The sequence below is a fragment of the Eutrema salsugineum genome, unplaced genomic scaffold (assembly GCF_000478725.1).
Source record: "Eutrema salsugineum unplaced genomic scaffold, Eutsalg1_0 scaffold_9, whole genome shotgun sequence".
In the NCBI taxonomy this organism is placed as follows: domain Eukaryota; kingdom Viridiplantae; phylum Streptophyta; class Magnoliopsida; order Brassicales; family Brassicaceae; genus Eutrema; species Eutrema salsugineum.
The window spans coordinates 10,861,011-10,880,785 of NW_006256342.1; the positions used below are offsets into that span (position 1 = coordinate 10,861,011).

Below are 19,775 nucleotides of genomic sequence, written 5' to 3' on the forward strand. Positions count from 1 at the left end.
GACACACAAAAGCCACACCCGGTCAACCCAATGGTTCCTTGCATTTTGCCCGGTTATGGCCGGCATTTCCACATCTAGAGCATTTGTTTGGCTTCTTTTTTTTCGCAACCTGCAACAGCATATATCAGTAATCATTAATCAGTAATCAGTATCACTGGGAAAAAATATATGTTTAGTGTACACTAATCTGAGGATACTCTCCTGCTGAAAGTTTTCTCTTCGTCGTAGGCCTTCCTGATGGACGCTTTGCCTTAGGTGGCATAATAATAAGGTCATGCACCTCTGCTGCGATACGAATGTCGTCAGGGTCGGGCACTGGTAGGATTTTGCCAGAAACTGTTGCACTCCAAATTGATTTCTTAAGAATTGGATCAACCAAACTGCTGTACTCCACTTGGCGAAGCCTAGCCGCGGCCATTGCATGTCGGCAAGGGTATTTCAATGTCTGAAACTCTAGACATGAGCATGTTTTGTTTAGGAGATCAACAAGCCTCCGTACACTGAACTCAGAACTCACTTCAACCTCCCACAAAGAAATGCCTTGAACCGATAGTGCATCAGATTTTTGCTGCTGCAGGTTCATTAACTTGTCAACCTCTTCTGTAATGTCACCATCCATCTTTTGAAAGGTCTCTCTTCTGCATTCAAGCCACCTACTTAACATTCGCCTGATAAATTCTAGCATTGCAACGATTAGACTGTCTCTTGGAGCTAATAGTGCATTGTTCAGAGACTCTGCAATGTTATTGGAGGTCATATTATACCTCTGACCAGAAAAGTGTGATCTAGTCCACAGCGCAAGAGGGATTTTTTCCATGTACTCCCAACAACCATAATCAACATCCTTCAGCCTTGCGTATAGTTTCTTGAAATTAGAAACTGTGAACGCTTCTCCAGCCTTTCCGACCAACCCTTTCTGACCGGAACCTTTGAATTTACCGTGAACATTTCTCTGGATATGGACAAGACATGCACCGTGGTGTGACTGTGGATACCATTTCTTTTTAGCTTTGGCAATTCCACCGTGCCTATCCGAGATAATAGTAAGATCAGAGGAATCTGGAATAATTTCTAACAACTTCTCAAACAACCACCACCACGTCTTGTCAGACTCTGCATCAACAACGGCGAACGCTATTGGAAATACCTGGTAATTAGCATCTTGTCCACTGGCCGTTAATAGACAACCCTTATACTTACCAGTGAGGTGAGTCCCATCAACAACAAGTACTTGTTTCAAATGTTTCCATCCAGATATACACGCAGCCAATGCCATAAATATGGACTTAAACCTGGTAATACATTTTCCTTCTTTTTCATCTCTCTCGCTCTCGGTTATCAAATGCGTTATGGTGCCAGGGTTAGCATACTTGAGCACATGGAGGTAAATCGGTAATAATTTGAAAGAAGTCTCCTCTGTTCCGTGAGCAGAGTATATAGCCAGCTCCTTAGCTTTCCAGCATTTCCAGTACGAGGCTGTAATATTATATTCGGACAGAACAATCGCAGGTAGCTGACTCGCACGTGGCCCAACTATTGCATTCTCATACTTAGACTTCAGCAGAGCCGCCATGACTTTAGAAGTAGCATGTTTTGAAAATTTCTTTCTTGTATCCGGGTGGCATGTATGCTTCAAACACGCCTTCCTCACCTCATACAACGCCGACTCGCCAACTTGACACCCCAACACTCTCCAATAACATATCTTTGATGGACATTCGGCGACTGTGTACTTCTTCGCATGCTTTTTGAATTCGAACGTCACTATATTCTTCAGCGCATTGATGGCCAACGTGATTTTAAAGTGTTCCTTGTTCCTGAACTTTTTCCCAACCCATATCTCTCCATCCCCTCCCATTTCATCAGAGACTGGTGCCACATCCGGAAATCCATATAGTTCTGTACGTTTAATCGTTTTCTTCAGCTCTGCACCGCCATTCAGACGCCCCCAACTGACATCACATGTCGGAGTCTGCACAAAATCATCATCATCTCCATGGGGAGCCAGAACATTCTCACATACAGTCCTCTTTCTTCCAGGAAAATGAATAGGACTCTCCGTTAAGACAATGGAGTTGTCCATATGGTTTGAATCACTCGGCTCACTTCCGCGAGTACTTCCACAACCGCCTGAACTATCAGAGTCATCCTTATCCTCATCAAATCCAGGTTTAGAATGGAAACCCTTTCCATCTGCTAGTACGTAATCATTCCACCAGTCAAAATCATAATCCGGATCATAATCATCATCAGAGCCGTGTGCGTCATCGTCAACATCATCAGCTTCCTTCTCTTCCGAATCTCTCGCCTCGTCTGATTCCTGGGACATTTTTAATTCCAACTCAGGGTGGTCATCAGAGACAGCATGACTTGGAACATCCGGTTTTACATTAACGGATGTGTTAGTGCTGGCCTTAGCCTCTACTTTCTCTGATTCCTGGGACATTTTTAATCCCAATGGAGGATGGATAACAGAGACAGCTTCAAGTTGTACACCTTTGGAGGTGTTCATTGCGGCCTCTGCCTCTACTTTCTCGGCATGTGCTATCAGCAAACAATCATCGATATCTTCATCATCTGCTTCATCATCGGGTTGACTAGACTCTGCCGAAGAAGAGGCTATGAAGTTTGTTGGCCCTAAGGACTTTCGCTGTTCCCTCGCAATTTGAACTTCAAGACTTTCCTTCCGTTTCAATCTCACCATTTTACCATTTACTAACTCCTTGAATGTGACAAATAAATTCACAGACTTGTCAGACTTATGCAGCGATGGAAGAATTTGTACTCTCGAGGAGTAACTATTACACATGGACAACTCCCATCACCATTAAGCTCAGCTAGAACATCATCAAACCAGTAGGAAATCTCCACCGAAACAACTCTCGTGTCTAATCCGAACTCATGCGCAATCAGATTTCTCAAATCATCTGGTCCGGACACATCTTTGTAATTTATGCACCTGCCACGACGAGATATGTCCATTTTGAAATCCCATTCTCCTGTATAGTACCTTATCCACGTTCCCGCCATAACAAGAATGAACGCATCCACTGCAATTCGCGAACACCATATCTATAAAACTACTGGCAAATGGCGAACACCAGACCGAAAAAAATTCAAAAATAACAATGACAAATCTATGGGTGTACAATAATAGGATTAAGTAACTAACCGTGGTTGTTGTCCTCTAGATCATCGCATAATTTCTCCTTCAATTTCAACATCTTATGGAAAGGGAAACTAGGGTTTTGTAATTTGGTTAGGGTACTTTGTTTCTTATTTTAACCAATTTATCTTCATTATCCCTAATTAACCACAATTTTTCCCGCCAAAATTAAAAAGAGAATGGAAGTAGTTTTTCGTGTAATTACTTGGGTAGTTTCCGGCCCATAACCGAGGCCCAGTTAGGTGGTTTTTGGGAATTTCATTCCTAAATTCGAAATCAGACCCAAAAAAGACCCAATCACGCGCGTGAGTGCTCTCTTCCCGGCTGATACGCGCACGGACGTAGACTACGCCTGGGACCAACGGTATTTTCTGCGTCTGTCTCTCTCTGAGGAACAGACTGCTCTGTCTCTCTCTCTCTCTCTCTTAGAAAGAAGGGTAAGTTTGCCATTATGAAAATATGTCCCTACCCCGACTAATTAAAACTTAAAACTACCCTTTCCTCAAATTAAAACTTAAAAACGTCCTTATTTTCAAAACAACCCTTTTTTTATGAAAGAGAGAACACCTTTAGAGCAGGTCCATTGGTGAACCCCTCATTAGGGTTCATCAGATTATTATTTTTTTTTTCTTTTTAAGGTTTGGGAAGAACTCGGGTGTGATTTGTGGTTCCAGTGTGAACCCGGGAATGGGGTTCATCCCAAATAAAAAATTGATTTTTTTTTTTTTTTTTTTTTGAATTTTTTTTTTTTTTTTTTTTGAAAATTTTGTTCTAAAGAAATAATAAACACTTAATTATTAGAAAACAGAAATACAATTCATTACACATAATTTTAAAAACATCCAATATAGAAGAAAACAATTTATTACAAGAAAATTACAAAACATACAATATTTGAAATATAGAAATACTTAAAACATTTAAGAAGTACCAAATTTATTCCAGAGATTTTCGATTAAATCCGCTTTCAATCGTTCATGTATCTGTTTGTCACGGACTTCGTTTCGTTTCGCCATCATCAAATTTGAGACATTTGTAGGCATATTTGTAGAATACGTCCTTTCGACTTGCAAATTTCTGCTTCCTTCTGGTTGTTCGAATTCTTCTAAATTGTATAGAGTGTAGTCATGTCGTTCGTTTTCTACTATCATATTATGTAATATGATAAAGGCCCGCATAATCTTGTCAATTTTTTCTTTATCCCAAAAAAGAGCTGAATTTTTTATTATTGCAAATCTAGCTTGCAGAATGCCAAAAGCCTGCTCGACATCTTTTTATTCTTGAGCTGTGGCGAATAACTTATTTTTGTCTCCTTGAGGAAGATGAATTGATTGTACAAATGTTGCCCATTTCGGATAAATACCGTCTGTAAGATAATATGGCAAACGGTACTCGTTACCGTTTACCCAGTATCTCACTTTTGGAGCCGACCATGCAAGATGTCATCAAAAACTGGTGAACGATCAAGAACGTTAATATCATTTAATGTACCTGGAGGTCCAAAATATGCGTGCCATATCCAAAGATCTTGTGATGCTACTGCCTCTAAAACGATTGTCGGTTTTCCTGACCCGCATGTATATTGTCCTCTCCATGCGGTTGGACAATTCTTCCACTCCCAATGCATACAATTGATGCTTCCTATCATCCCGGGAAATCCCCGTTCCTCTCTAATGTTCAGTAAGCATTGAAGATCATCAGATGTGGGTCTTCTCAGATACTCATCTCCGAACAAGGATATTATACCCTCAGTGAAATTTTTCAAACATAACAATGCCGTACTAGCACCGAGCCGGAGATCTTTGTCAACTACATCAGCTGCGGTGCCATATGCCATCATACGAATCGCTGCAGTACATTTTTGGAGAGGAGATAGACCTAATCTTCCGATGGCATTTCTTCTTTGCTGAAAGTACGGAACTTCATTGGAGAGGCGGTCAACTATACGCATGAACAAATCCTTATTCATTCTAAAACGGCGTCGGAATGTATGTGGTGGATATGTTGCATCATCACTGAAATAATCGTTCCATAACCGGTTGTGGCCTTGTTCCTGCTCTCTTTCGATATATGCTCTTTTTTTTTCTTTTTTCTGCATGCTGATTAACGATAGAATCGAACATGGCATCAAACTTTTGATCGAATATGTCATCAAATGCATCATCAAAAGCATCATCAAACGCATCGTCAAATGAATAATCCAATCCATTGCTTGAAGACGCTGCCATAATATTTGTATTTAGATGTTTGTGATTAGAGATAAAGAGAGAAAGAGTTTGAGAATAGAAAAGAATTTGACCAAGTATGAGATTTGATAAGATTTTTGTGTTTGCTAAAGAGCTTTTATTTAGTTGGGAAGAGAGTTTTGTGTTTAGCAAATAGTTGAAGAATTTTTTTTAAAGAGGAAAGATGAAGTGATTTGAGAACAATATGAGGAAGAAGAAAATTTGCTGCTATGAATGAAAGTTACATAAGTTTGAACACATATAAATACATGGCGCCTAGTTAAAACATGTGGCTAAAATCCTAGTTTGGAACATATGGTCAATATTACATAAGAGAAGATGCGGTTACAAGAGAAAACAACAGAAGCATTTTGGCCCCTCCACCATTACAACATATGGTCACAGACGTTTCAGGGTACTTGTAGTGGCCAAGTGGCTGTCACACATCCTGCAAAAAAAGGTAAAGGTCATAAAGCATATTGTGGACGTAAAATAATGAGTGTAAATGGAACAACAAAGCAAAACATATCAAAAGATACCATTACTAAACAAAATTAGGAGTGTAAATGGAACAAGAAAGCAAATATCATATTCCGGCAAGGTCATTCTGAAGCAAAAACACCATTAAACAAAAGATACTTGAAAGATACCAATACAAGCTCATACTTACTAAAAAAACATCAAACCGAAAAAAGTAAAAAACGAAAGTTCACATCATACCAACAAGTAAATTCTGAACTAAAGACCATACATAGCACTGATTAACTTGTTTTTAGGGCAATCTCATTCTCAGTTAAACGTTCAGTCTTAGCTAAAAGGCTCCAAGAATCCTCTTGTCCCTAATCTTGTCTTTCAATTCTAGATCCCTTTGTTTCATGTCCCACATTGATGAAAACTCCTTCATATCCTTGCTCTCAGCTTTAACACCGCCTGCTTTCTTCGCATTGGCCTTCGAAGCCTTGACACCAGGCGGACAAGCCTCAACCACATCTTTGTTGACACTTCCAGGCATCAACGTTAAGGACTGGTCCGAGTCGTCCACTTTTCTCTTTTTTTGCTGATGCACCATCCTTTACTGAGCTGGTCGTGCACCATTTCAGATCAAACCTCAGCTCTCTCCAGGCGTGTTCGAGTGCAAACTTGATGCCGTAGTCGTTAGAAAATCTCATGCGCAAGCTTCATCACATCGTTTTCATTCTGACCACTAGTTTTTTCCTTCTGTGCAGCCGCGTAGGAACCCACAAACTTACAAGTCTGGTCATTATCCTTCCCCAACGTTGCTTACACTGCAACCATTCTCTTCTTGTCAGTCCAACCAGATCCGGGCATGCGTTGTAATATAGCTGGATCCTCTTCCAGAACGCACCAGCCTTTTGTTCGTTGCCCACTATTGGATCCTGCTGGTGTTGAGCCATGCACTAATCAAGACCAAGTCTTCCTTCGCTCCATAATTTTCTCTTCAATGCAATATCAGAAGGATCATCAGATCCTTGTGTGCTGAACAAGGGAAAGTCTGATTATCCTAAATCTATGCACAGCGAGTAAATATCAGAGCTTATCTGACTACTTAAAAGATTAACAAACCCTTCAGACTGCATGAATGAGTTCTGAGAGTCCATGTCAATGAAAGAAAGAATGAAAGACTTAACAAGCGAAAGAAAGGAATGAAAGAGTGACCGAGTAAAAGAAACACAAAGAGAGTTAAAGAACGAATGAAAGGATTAAAAGAAAGAGTGAAAGATTACTGAAGAGAGTGAAAGAGTGACCGAGTAAAAGAAACACAAAGAGAGTTAAAGAATGAATGAAAGGATTCAAAGTAAGAGTGAAAGAAATACTGAAGAGAGTGAAAGAGCGACCAAGTAAAAGAAAGAGTATGAGAGAGTGAAAGATATTTGTTAAAAGAGAGTTAAATTGATTTATGGTTGAGTGTCTTTTATGTGTCTTTATGATAGTAGTTATATGTCTTTTAATTGTTGGTTGAGTGTCTTTTAAATTGTGGTTGAGAGTGTTTAAGAGAGTTTTAAAGTTTTCGAACAAGTTTTCAAGTTTTCGAACAAGTTGTATATTATTACGTAAACCTAACATGTCCAATCAAGCATTAAACACAACGAAACCATGTTTCAAACACACAACCTAATCAAGTTCCAACTAAACTTCTCAACAACCCATATAGTTTCAAGACAACTAACCTTTACTCCGTGATCCATATGCCATCGGTGAACTATATGCCATGAAGTCCAACCCTTGTACCCGTAGAGTCCAAATGATCCTCACCAAAAAAGATTAAAAGAGACCATTAAAACAACTTTTAGCCAAAGTTAAAACTTTATGTTGCACTACTTACTAATAAATGCGAGCCATATCTACACCCTAAAGATGTATGCGATGGCTGCAATAACACAAATAAAAAACAGCATAGAGAAACTGTCACCTTGAGTAATATGCTCCTTCAAAACCCTGACTTCTCCCTGAAGCCTTGCTAGCTCCTCACCGACTTCTCCCTGAAGCTTTGTCATCTCCTCGCGGAGTTCTCCTATGGATGGATCAACGGAGTTGACTCTACCCCGATCAAGACTGAGGATCAGGTCCTGCTGCTTTTCTATCCTTGTCGCGAGGATAGAAAACTGTTCTGTTACCTCATGATCCCACCATTGGTGGATGTGCTCATAAGTAAACTACATGAATTAAAAACTGTTAGTAAGAAAATCGTAAAGATTGAACACATTTAAATACACAGCTGACGAAGACAGAAAACATACCTCGTTAACATATTCCGGGCAAAAATAATACTTGCTACCGTCTGCGTTAGAATTGAGCTTCACAGCCCGGCCACAGAAGCACTTCTGGGGTATGCCGTAAGTGCCATCCGTGTAAGCCCAGTACGGAACCTGTGGACCTTCCTCAGATGAATCACTGCTGTAGCTTGGCATTCTGTCCACCAAATAATATGTCAGTAATATACAAACATACATGTAAACAGCAAAAAGCCCCAAATAAACCCCCAATTTGAAAAACCCTAATTTGATCGCAAGAAAATTCTGCTCATGAATCTTAAAAACCATGAAAATGTATTCAAAATAAGGGTATCACGGTTGTATATCAATGAATTAAACCACAATTGCAACCCCAAAAGAAAGCCCCAAATTTTTGTTCCAATTCAAAAAAAACCCTAATTTCATCGATCCAAATTTCATTTCAAATCTCCCAAATACGTTACGCATAATCGATTTGGGGTATCAAACACGACAGACGAACCTCTAATCCACCCTAATTTCACAAAACAAACTTTGCGATTTCACTCGATTTTTTTCCCTAAAAACTCGCGGACCCCAAATACCCAAAATCAAAAACAACAAGTCGTTAAACACAGAACAGATGCTTACCTGGATGACGGAGACGGAATGGCGATGATCGGAATACACCAACACCGGGAATAAACGACGGACTCGACGATTTACACGGATTCAGAGAGAATCACCGGAGAAGACGAAGAGAGAAGCAAAAAGACTCGTGAAAGAAAATGAATTTTTTCAACCCCAATTTTTTTTCCCCGCAAAATTACCCTTTGTTCTGGGCCAATCTGCTTCCGCCATGTGGCTCGGATACGGGGTCTTTGGACTCGACGGGATGAACCGATCCTTCAGCATTGGGCCTTTTCCTTTAATTTTAAACCCAAAAATCCTCAAAACCTGTGCCCAAAACCTTGGACGAGCTCCCAATGGACCTGCTCTTAGATATAGAGTCATAGAGAGCACGAAATTACCACTAAAAATGAGAATTGTAAAGCTTAATAAGGTTTCTGATTCTCTTCCTTCCCAATTCCATTCTGTCTTCCTCGCGAGTGACTGAAAACTGCATCGCTCCTCTTCTCTCCGACGTTTTTGCACATATCAGCTGATATAAACTAAAGAGAGAATGCATGAGGATTGAAAACAAGGGTTTAGGGTTTAGGATATGGTACGAGATAAAGATGAACTGGCTATCTAGGACAACAAATAGTGGTAAAAATGAGGGTAAAAGACGTCCTAGATGTATATCTCGATGCCTGCCTAAAATCAATGATGAGAAAATTAGATATCAATATTAAGGTCAAATAAAATGAGCTAGTATATCCTGTCAGAAAGAATCTCCATGAATAGAAGTTCTCTGGTGGGAGTTCGTAATGTAAGTACTCTAGATACCGCCTAGTCTAGTGCTAACCACAAATGAGCTATCATGCGTAGTGTAGAAGCGTGCAGGTCTAAATCATCACAGTTTTGTGTCAAACATTCCTGAAAAATACTTAAGGTCGAATAGGTTACATATTAAAATTTAAAAAGTACTTAAAATTTTGAAAGCAAACCAAGAAAATGATTAGTACGGATAGACACCCTTCCCCAGACTTAAATCACACTGTCCCCAGTGTGAAAAAGTTGGTGAGAAGATGGTGAATAAAAGCGAAAAGAAAATAAGATAAAAGAAAAGAAATTGATGATAGAACCGTGATGGCTGTCAATTGACAATGAAGTGCTGATCAATCACTCATCCTCCGATGTGTCTCCTTTGAAATGGTGCTGCTCCTGTAGGAAGGTGACAACACGCTCAAAGCGTCGTCCTTGTCTCTCAAAACACACCCCATGCTGGCTCTAGAGAAAATCGCGTGTGCTAAGAGTTTGTGCACAACTCTCACTGCAGGATGAGTAAGAAGGGCTGACTTGGATCTCCCGCTATCATAGACGCCATGACCCATCCCTCTCCATAAGTCAAAATCAGGTTCTTCTTCGAGGTGAATGCCGTCAGTGTATGGAAGCTTAAGAGCTTCACAAAGTTCAGAAATGGTGAGTGAGTAGGTCTGTCCGCGGATAGAGAACGACAAAATGCCGTCAGATGCTCTGGGGTTCCTCCTCTTCGTGTGGTGGAGGGTGACAGTTGCTAAAAACTCGCGGACTAGCTCGGGATAAGTTGGAAGGTTCAGCTCCATGTAGGGTCTCAGTCTAAGTGCATCGATGTACCAGATTACATCTTCTGTAATCCCAAGCATCTGGAGTGTATGATAATCGATGCAGGGCGTTGGTTTGATGTTCAGCTTCTTGAATCGCCTTGCATAGTCCACTCTCGGGTTGATCTCTTTCCCAATATATCGAATCTGTGGTGGCTCGGGAATCGCTCGTGTTTCTCTTGAGTGTTGGAGCAGCCTCATCACATAATTTCTTCTTCTCGGTCTGACTTGGTTCAGCATGTACTCTCCAAGAGTACTATCATCGGGAATTTCCTCAGAGCTGTCACCAGTGCGACGGCTTCCTTGGGACTTGGTTTGTTCCATTTTCCTACAAGACAAGATGATTCTTGGAAAAAGAGTGAATATGGATGCTGATTTTAACACATTAACGATCAGTGATGCTAATCATAGTATCAAGAGATTAGTTAAAACAACAAGCAAGCATAATTGATATTAAATCAAAGAAATTGAGTAGTTCATGACCAGATTTGGATTTTTGATGTTCTCAACACAGAAATCTTCTAAAAATTGGTTTAATTGAGCAATTTCCATGTCAAATCTATAGGTTCCTAATACTAATCACTAATCACACAAGACTTGATCAAATTCATCAATTTTGCTGTTCCAAATTCAGTTTTTACAAAGCATGTAGAATCCAAATTTTAAAATTCTCAATTCCTCTTAAGCTAAGTGTTAAAATGGATTTTCAGATAACCTAGAAGGATAATTTATTGTTCTTAAGCTATTTCTACCACTAATAAATCAAGATTTGGGCTTTTTAAGAAAATTCTAAATTCCAAAATCAATTAGAAATGGCGAGTTTGAGCTTCATACCTTGCTGGAAATAGAGTTTTGATGATAGATTCGAAATTAACTTTGAAAAAGAGTGAGGTTTGGGCTAAGAATTTCTTAAAAAGCTTAAGAATTGAAAAAGATGTTCTATATCCTAAATCTCCAAGTCTTTTGGGAGAGAAGAGAAAAAGAAGTTTTGATCCAAAAAGTGTGTTTCCTTTCTTTAAAAAACGTTTTTGTAGCAAAAACGAGAAATTTCCGGGAATTCAAAAGCTTACGAGAACTTACCTTTCTTGTCTTGTAAGCACCATGGGATTTAAAACTTACGGAAAATCTTAATGGGCTTTTCCGGAAATGTTCTGGGAATCGTCGGGAATCACCAGGAACATTTGAAAAGCAACAGAAATCGGAAGTTCCGTCTCAACGACCAACGGCCGCGGTCAGGACACGCGCGACCGTGGTGATGATAGCATCGGCCGCGGTCACATTCACGGTGCCGCGGTCGAAGATGCGTTGGCTGCGGGTCGGTTGGTTGCGACTGCGGCCCATCTTCCTGCGGCCTTCGTCCAACTTCAAGTTTCTGCCAGACCGAGCAGTTAAAAACCTCTCCTTCTTTTTCGGTTTTTCAAATTTTCTGAATTTTTTGTGCTTTTGTTTTATAAAAATACCTGAAACTTAAAAGAAAAAGGAAACATAAATTGTAAAAAAGAAAAGAAAACTAAAAGAAAGTGTACCTAAATGGCTTGCCTCCCATAAGCGCTTTTGTTTTAAGTCGTTTAGCTCGACGTAGGCATGAAAGATCAGGCTGATTTAAATGGCACTCCACTTGATGTGCCTTTATCATTTCCGGTCGCTGGAGGTTTAACTTCTTCTCCTTGAGGCGTCATCTTCTTTCCTTTACTCTTCTTTCGGACTTTAACATTGTTTAAAACCCTTTTTGTGTTCTCGATCAGCTCCTGAATTTGGTCCTCACTAGCCTCTGTTGCATCTAGTGGAATGATGATCTTGATCTTTGCAACGGCTCTCGGCTTCTGTTTTTCCTTCTCTTTTGGCTGATTTCCTTTACTTGGAAAATCGTCTAGGACAGCCAGATAAAACTTTCTGCAATCCACATTGAGGAAGACAGCATGCCGGTTTTCGTGATCGATTACTGCTCCTACAGTAGCCAGAAATGGTCTCCCAAATATGAGTGGTCTCTCTTTGTCTTGATCCATTTCCAGAACTTGGAAATCTGCTGGAACAATCTTGTCCCCTACTAGAACTTGCAGATCATGAATCACCCCTTCAGTATCTTTTTGAGATGAATCTCCAAAGATAACCTTGACCGTCGATGTCTTTAAGGTTTTTATGCCCAATTTTTTGGAAAATGTCTTTGACATGATGTTGACATTGGCTCCGGAATCGCATAGACAGTCTGTGAACTTGATTCCTGAAATGAAACATTGGAAAACAAAACGTCTTGGATCGTCGACTTTTGTAAACCTTTGAAACGGGGAACGTTGAGGTACCTTGAATGGTGGCTGCTTGGCATCGACATCCTTGTTAAGTGGTAAAAAGATTGGGGTTTCTTCCTCCTTTCCATCGGTTTTGGCTTCTTCTTCGGGCGGCGTGGTTATGGCGTTGCAAAATGTCTTGGAGTTATCTTCAACTCTTCTGGGAAGAGCTCCATTTGGTCTCTTCATAGAGTCGCTGTTTGGGCAACTTGGACGTCTAGCTTTTTGATGTGCGAAGATAAAGCTTCAAAGTTCCCGTTCAGGTCATTGTACATGCAGTCAACTTTCACGTTCATGTCTTTAGCTGTTTTCTCGTTTGTCATAACAAGCTGTTGGATGGACTGTTCAAGTCTTCTGATTTGCAAAGCTAGCTGGTTCGTTGTGACTCGTTGCTCTTGTACAAATTGATTGTTAAAACCCGTACCTTTATAGTTATATGGCTGTCGCGGCTGATAAGTTCCTGTCCCTCCGAAATTTCCACCTTGGAACTTGTTTTGGAAGGATCTCTGCTGCGGTGGGTCGTGCTGATCTTGAGGGTTCTCCACATTTGGATTGCGGTAAGAGAGATTGTTGTAGTTTGCATTCCGGAAGTTGTTGTAGAAGCCATTGTTAAAATGATTTGGATATGGTGTATGTGCTCCAACATAGTTCACTTCTTCTTCTTGAAAGGCTGGATTAATGTGATCGATATCACAAGGTCCTTCGTCTTCTGCACAATTGTTGGTTTCACATGCATGAATTGGGCGATTGTTGCTTTTCAAAAGCTGGCTCATCATGTTCTTCAATTCGGTTATCTCCTTGTTGTCTGTTCTGGTTTGTCTTGTCGAGCGATCGTACTCCGGACAATCATTGCTATTGGCTTGAGCCAAATTTTCGATGAGGGCTCTTCTTTTTGTTATCCTCTTTTGTCCAAAATCTCCATTGCTAGCTGTATCAAGCGAAAGTTTGTATTTTGGTTGCAAACCTTTGTAAAATGTGCTTAACAGGCTTGATCCGGGAAATCCATGGTGAGGGCAGTCACGTTCATACTCCTTAAAACGTTCCCAGGCTTCATAGAAAGGTTCAGTCGGTCCTTGCTGAAAGCTTGAGATCTTGGTTCTCAGCAAGTTTGACCTTGACTTAGTATAGAAGTGGTTCAGAAAATCAGTTGTGCATTCTTCCCAATTAGTGATCAATCCTGCAGGCAAAGATTTCAATTAACGGTGAGCTTTATCTGCTAATGAAAAGGGGAACAACTTACATTTTAAATAGTCTGCTGGAACTTGGTTTGTCCTCATCATGCTGCAGATTTCTTCAAAGAGCTCGATATGGTCCACTGGATGTTCAGAAGGAACTCCATGGAATTGGTTTTGTTTCGCCAAAGAGATGATTTGAGGCATGACTTCAAACTCATTCCGGTTCGGGAATGGTACTTGGATTGCGGATCGGTTCTGAAAATTCTGAGTAGGTGCATCGAAATCAGCTATGCGATGGTTCCTGGCTTGTCTTTGGTGTTGATTTGCTTGCTGAACAGGGAGGTTAACGTGCCCATTCGGCTGCATCTCCTGGTTGTTACCGTCGGCTGCATTGATAGGTGCATCGAGGTTTTTGCGTTCTTCTCTCTCCTGGTTTTGAGGATTTCTTGGAGGAATCTCATTCTCATCTCCATCTTGTCGAACATGATCACCTTCTCTGTGATCGTTTTCTTGATTTTCACCATGTTCGGACCCATCTTGGTCCATGTTTAAAGTTCGGTTAACAGGATCTCCAGGCTGGTCGTCGTCGGCCATTCCTTGCGTTCGTCTAAGTCTTCGAAGTTCTCTTTCGTGTCTGTCTATCTCGTCTAGAATTGGAATGTTTTTTACAGGTCTGCGCCTAGTATTCATGCAATTCAGAGAAAAACAAAAGAAGGGAACGATAATTCAACAACTTTAAGAAATAACTAGAGATCAGACGTCTAGAACAGAAATTAGAACAAGAAAAATAACAAAGGCAGCGAAACAAATCCCCGGCAACGGCGCCAAAAACTTGATGTGTCTACTGCGTGAGGAAACAAGTTTTATCCTTAATAAAAAAATGAAAGCCACAAGTGCACAGCTAATCAATTGTAGTACTTAGGGATCGCATCCACAGAGATTTGTGTGCCTGGTATTCTTCTACGGTTTCTAACTTTATGTCTATTCTAGATTGGTTTTAGGGGTTGGTTGTTTGTCACGGATTAAACTAAAACTAAAGAAGGAAAATAAATTTATCATAAAGAACAAATAGAAAATCAAATGACAGGCAAATGAAACAAGCAGAATATCAAACTAAAGCAAATGAAATGCAGATCTAAATGAGCAAGTAAAACTCAATTGGTTTGTAAACTATGGCTAAAAAGGCTGAGCTTTTGGGAACTCTACATGGATCATAATCGGTTTCAATACTAGGGATTATAGATTAGGATTGACGGATATCCAATTATAGGGTTCTAGAGCTAGAGTACGGCGGTATGACTACGTCACTGTCGTGATCATAACCAACTGTTTCTCGCAATCCTGACCAGTAGGTTTCCACTCTGGCCTTGGAAGGGAGAGAACGCAAGAGCTGCACAGGCTCGTCAGTACTCACGATTTCGCTGCAGGTAGGTTTCCACTCCTACGGAAAAATCGCCTGTTTCATTCTAGGTTAGATACTTAATGAAAAATTTCGCAACACTAACTATCTAGATCAGATACGAGGTGATCAATCAAGCATACATGCAATAAGAACGAGAATAAACAGAGAACAAAGTTAAAATCCCAGATCTATAAACCTAGATGTCTTAATCGATTATGAGAGCCCCTTTTGGGAACCCTAAGCCCAACTCGGGATCTACTCATACATGGCTGAGGTCGACAGCATCATTAGTTTTAATAAAAGCAATAAAAAAGTAAAGAAAAGAGATGAAAGAAAGCTTCTCTATTGAAGAACTCAGAGTTGAACAATCTTCTCTAAAAATCGCATAAAACGGCTAAAGGAAAAGGGTTTTTGTAAAAGTATGAAGGTGATGTCTAAAAACTACATAAATGACAAGTATTTATAGTCTTCAATACTCCATGGTCTCTATGGTTTCGGAATTGAGGCAGAGAAATGAATTTGGGCTTCAGAAATATGGGCTTTTAATCGGAGTTGGCCGGCCGCGGTCGGGAGTAACGTGGCTGCGTGAAATAGAGGCTTGGCCGTGGTCGTGCAGCTCTTGACCGCGGTGGATGGGATGGTGGCCGCGGTCGCGTGACTTCCTGGCCGCAGTCGCGTGACTTTCTGGCCACGGTCGCGTGACTTGCTGGCCGTCTTCGAGTGTCTCCGGGGCAATCTTGAGATCCAACCGTTGGAATGTCTCCAAACCAAGTGTATTTCAAAGCTGGTTGATTCTTCTATAAGTTTTCCAATTTTGAGGGTGATCAGACGGTGAGAAGGTCCTCGTCTCTCCATGAGAGTTTTGACGGTCTGCATTTATCCAAAAGAGTTGTTTTGTTCCAATTTGTGCATCTTTATCCCAAATTACCTAAAAAGTCTTTTAAAATCCAAAAACATAGAAATCCTTTGAAAATGGAGTAAAAACACCTGTAATAGATATTAAAGTGATCCATAAAAATGGTCAAAATCCGGTGTTATCAAGGATATGAAGACGATATACAGTGTGATGTGCTGCCCATGGACGCATGACACATACTATTGGGCAGACTGTGGCAATCGAATCGAAAGGTCACTCATGATGGGTTTACTAACAAGTATTACTTTGTTTTTAATGGCAGGAAGACTACTCTTATACCTTTGACACCTCAAGAGGTTTACCGGGATCAAATGCAACTAAAGCAAAGGACAAAACCGCCTTCTAAACCGTCTAACTTTTACTTGAAAGCCGGTGATGTTAACAGAACTCTTATCTCTAATCAATCAGTTCTTTTATTTGTGTTTAAGGAGGCTCTTGCCAATATGACTAACCTCACACCGGTTTTGCCGAGTAAGATTCAAACTCTTTTACAGTAATACAATGATGTCTTCCCTGGACATAATCCTAAAGAGTTACCTCCTTTTAGAGGCATTGAATATCAAATTGATTTCATGCATGGTGCCTCATTGCCTAATCGCCCTGCTTATAGAACTAACCCGGTCGAGACAAAGGAATTACAAAGACAAGTCGATGAGTTAATGGAGAAAGGACACATAAGAGAAAGCATGACTCCTTGTGCTGTACCGGCTCTACTTGTGCCTAAGAAGGATGGGAGTTGGCGAATGTGCGTAGATTGCAGAGCCATCAACAATATCACTGTAAAGTATCGCCACCCTATCACTAGATTAGATGATATGTTAGATGAGTTGCATGGTTCTAGCATATTCTCTAAAATTGATCTTAAAAGCGAATATCATCAAATTAGGATGAAGGAAGGAGATGAATGGAAAACTGCATTTAAAACCAAACATGGATTGTATGAATGGCTTGTTATGCCATTTGGTTTAACTAATGCACCTAGTACATTCATGAGATTAATGAATAATGTCCTTAGAGCATTCATAGGGTTTTTGTAGTTGTCTATTTCGATGATATCCTTGTTTATAGCAAGAATTTAGATGAGCATGTAATGCATTTAAGAGTTGTTCTAGATGAGCTAAGAAAGGAAAAACTATATGCCAATCTAAAGAAATGCACCTTTGGAACAGGTAACCTTGTCTTTTTAGGTTTTGTTGTAAGTGCAGATGGCATTAAAGTGGATGAAGAGAAAATCCAGGCTATCAAAGACTGGCCAACCCCTAAAACTGTCGGTGAAGTTAGGAGTTTTCATGGCCTGGCCGGATTCTATAGAAGATTTTTTCAAGATTTCAGCACTATAGCCGCCCCTCTCACAGAAGTTATCAAAAAGGATGTTGGATTTCAATGGAGAGAAGCTCAAGAAGCCGCGTTCAAAGCTTTAAAGCATAGGCTTACTAATGCACCTCTATTATCTTTACCTGATTTCCTTAAAACTTTTGAAATAGAATGTGATGCTTCAGGTATAGGAATCAGAGCTGTGCTGATGCAAGACAAAAAGTCAATTGCTTTCTTTAGTGAAAAGCTTGGAGGAGCCACCCTAAACTACCCAACCTACGACAAAGAGCTTTACGCTTTGGTCAGGGCTTTACAAACATGGCAACATTACTTGTGGCCCAAAGAGTTTGTTATTCATACCGATCATGAATCCCTCAAGCATCTTAAAGGACAGCAAAAGCTTAATAATAGACATGCGAGGTGGGTTGAGTTCATTGAAACATTTCCTTATGTCATCAAATACATGAAAGATAAGGACAATGTAGTTGCTGATGCATTGTCTCGAAGGTATACTCTACTCTCTACTCTCGATGCTAAACTACTTGGTTTTGAACAGCTTAAAATTCTATAATCTTCTGATTCAGATTTTCAAGAAGTTTATAGATCTTGTGCTAAGTTTGCTTTGGGTTATTATCATAGACAAGAGGGATTTCTTTTCTTTCATAATCGATTGTGTATCCCTAATTGTTCTATTCGAGACTTGTTAGTCAGGGAAGCTCATGGAGGTGGACTTATTGGTCATTTTGGTATAGCCAAAATCTTAAAAGTATTACAAGATCATTTTCATTGGCCTCACATGAAGAGAGATGTTGAGCGAATTTGTGCAAGGTGTGCAACCTGTAAGCAAGCTAAAGCTAAGGTTCAGTCCAATGGTTTATATACGCCTTTGCATATTCCTTATCACCCTTGGAATGATATACCAATGGATTTCGTGCTTGGATTTCCTTGAACTAGGACTGGAAAGAATTTGATTTTTGTTGTTGTTGATTTTCTAAGATGGCACATTTTATTGCATGTAACAAGACTGATGATGCATCGCATGTAGCTAGTCTGTTCTTTAGAGACATTGTACGAATACATGGCATGCCTAGAACCATAGTATCTGATCGAGACACCAAGTTCTTAAGTTACTTTTGGATAACTTTATGGTCTAAGCTAGGTACAAAGCTATTGTTTTCCACTACTTGTCACCCACAAACTGATGGACAAAGTGAAGTAGTGAATAGAACACTGTCTACCTTGTTGCGAGCATTGACCAAAAAGAATCTTAAGGTATGGGAAGACTGTTTGCCTCATGTAGAATTCACATATAATCATTCAGTGCATTCGGCTACTAAGTTTTCTCCTTTTGAAATTGTTTATCGCTTTAATCCTTTGTCGCCTTTGGATCTAACCTCCCTTCCTTTGAGTGAAAGAACTAGTCTAGATGGAAAAAAAGAGCAGAACTTGTTAAACAGATCCACGAGAAGGCCAGAGTTAACATAGAGGAGAAAACAAAGCAATATGTCAAGCACGCTAACAAAGGCCGACGCAAGCTTACCTTTGAGGATGGAGATCTCACTTGGCTGCACCTAAGAAAGGAGAGATTTCCAGCAGAAAGGAAATCTAAACTAATTCCAAGAGTTGATGGTCCCTTTGAGATAACTAGAAAGATCAATGATAACGCCTACCAACTTGATCTACAAGGTAAGTACAAAATATGTTCTACTTTCAGTATTGCTGACTTGATTCCTTATTTTACAGATGATCCAGATTTGAGGACAAATCCTTTTCAAGAAGAGGGGGATGATATGATCTTGGATAGCATTAACAAGGAGCTTGAACTAGCAGAAGAGCCGCAAGGAGTTAATGAGCTAAGGAGCAAAGACAAGAAGCAAAGAATGAAACAAGAAGACCCTTTGCTCATTTCAAATGGTCTCATGACCCGAGCAAAGACTAAGAAGCTCAAGGAAGCTGTTGGAGATATACTTAGGCAAGGAGTGCTTATGGAACAAAAGGGAAAAGAGATGGGTACAACTACACTAGTTGTGATCCAAGTCCGAGAAGGCTAATGGGCTTGTGATCCAGCTATGTACTCTTTTTCCCTATCTCAAGTTTTGTCCCAATGGGTTTTCTTGAGATAGGTTTTTAATGAGGCATAGTTTGGATCACCTCACATCTAAGCCCATTTAGTTGAGTCCAAGAGAAGAAGAAGAGGAGCGTGAAGGATGTTTGAATTCAAACTTAGCCAGCTTTCAAAGAACTAGTTCCTAGACACTTTAATGCTTTGTAGACTCGCATGTTCTTCTCTTTATATTCGCTTGTAAACTCTCTT

General features: G+C 40.1%; 1 protein-coding gene and 1 non-coding gene across 2 annotated transcripts; both read left to right on the forward strand.

Annotated features, from left to right (window-relative positions):
• The first annotated feature begins 13,653 nt into the window (after positions 1 to 13,653).
• Positions 13,654 to 13,760, forward strand: LOC112087134. Its single transcript, XR_002899911.1, has one exon. It is a non-coding gene; the product is annotated as a small nucleolar RNA R71 (small nucleolar RNA).
• Positions 13,761 to 16,276: 2,516 nt separating this feature from the next.
• On the forward strand, positions 16,277 to 19,512 carry LOC112085811. Its single transcript, XM_024154776.1, has 6 exons — positions 16,277 to 16,359; positions 16,410 to 16,640; positions 16,695 to 16,892; positions 17,216 to 17,968; positions 18,900 to 19,147; positions 19,205 to 19,512. The coding sequence occupies exons 1-6, from the start codon at positions 16,277 to 16,279 to the stop codon at positions 19,510 to 19,512; spliced, it is 1,821 nt and encodes a 606-aa protein (XP_024010544.1).
• Positions 19,513 to 19,775: the final 263 nt, after the last annotated feature.

Coding starts and splice junctions, on each gene's coding strand:
- LOC112085811 (XM_024154776.1), top strand. CDS start 16,277: ATGAAGACGATATACAGTGTGATGTGCTGCCCATGGACGCATGACACA. Junction 16,641..16,694: donor AAGATTCAAACTCTTTTACA/GTAATACAATGA, acceptor ACCTCCTTTTAG/AGGCATTGAATATCAAATTG. Junction 19,148..19,204: donor CTACCAACTTGATCTACAAG/GTAAGTACAAAA, acceptor CTTATTTTACAG/ATGATCCAGATTTGAGGACA.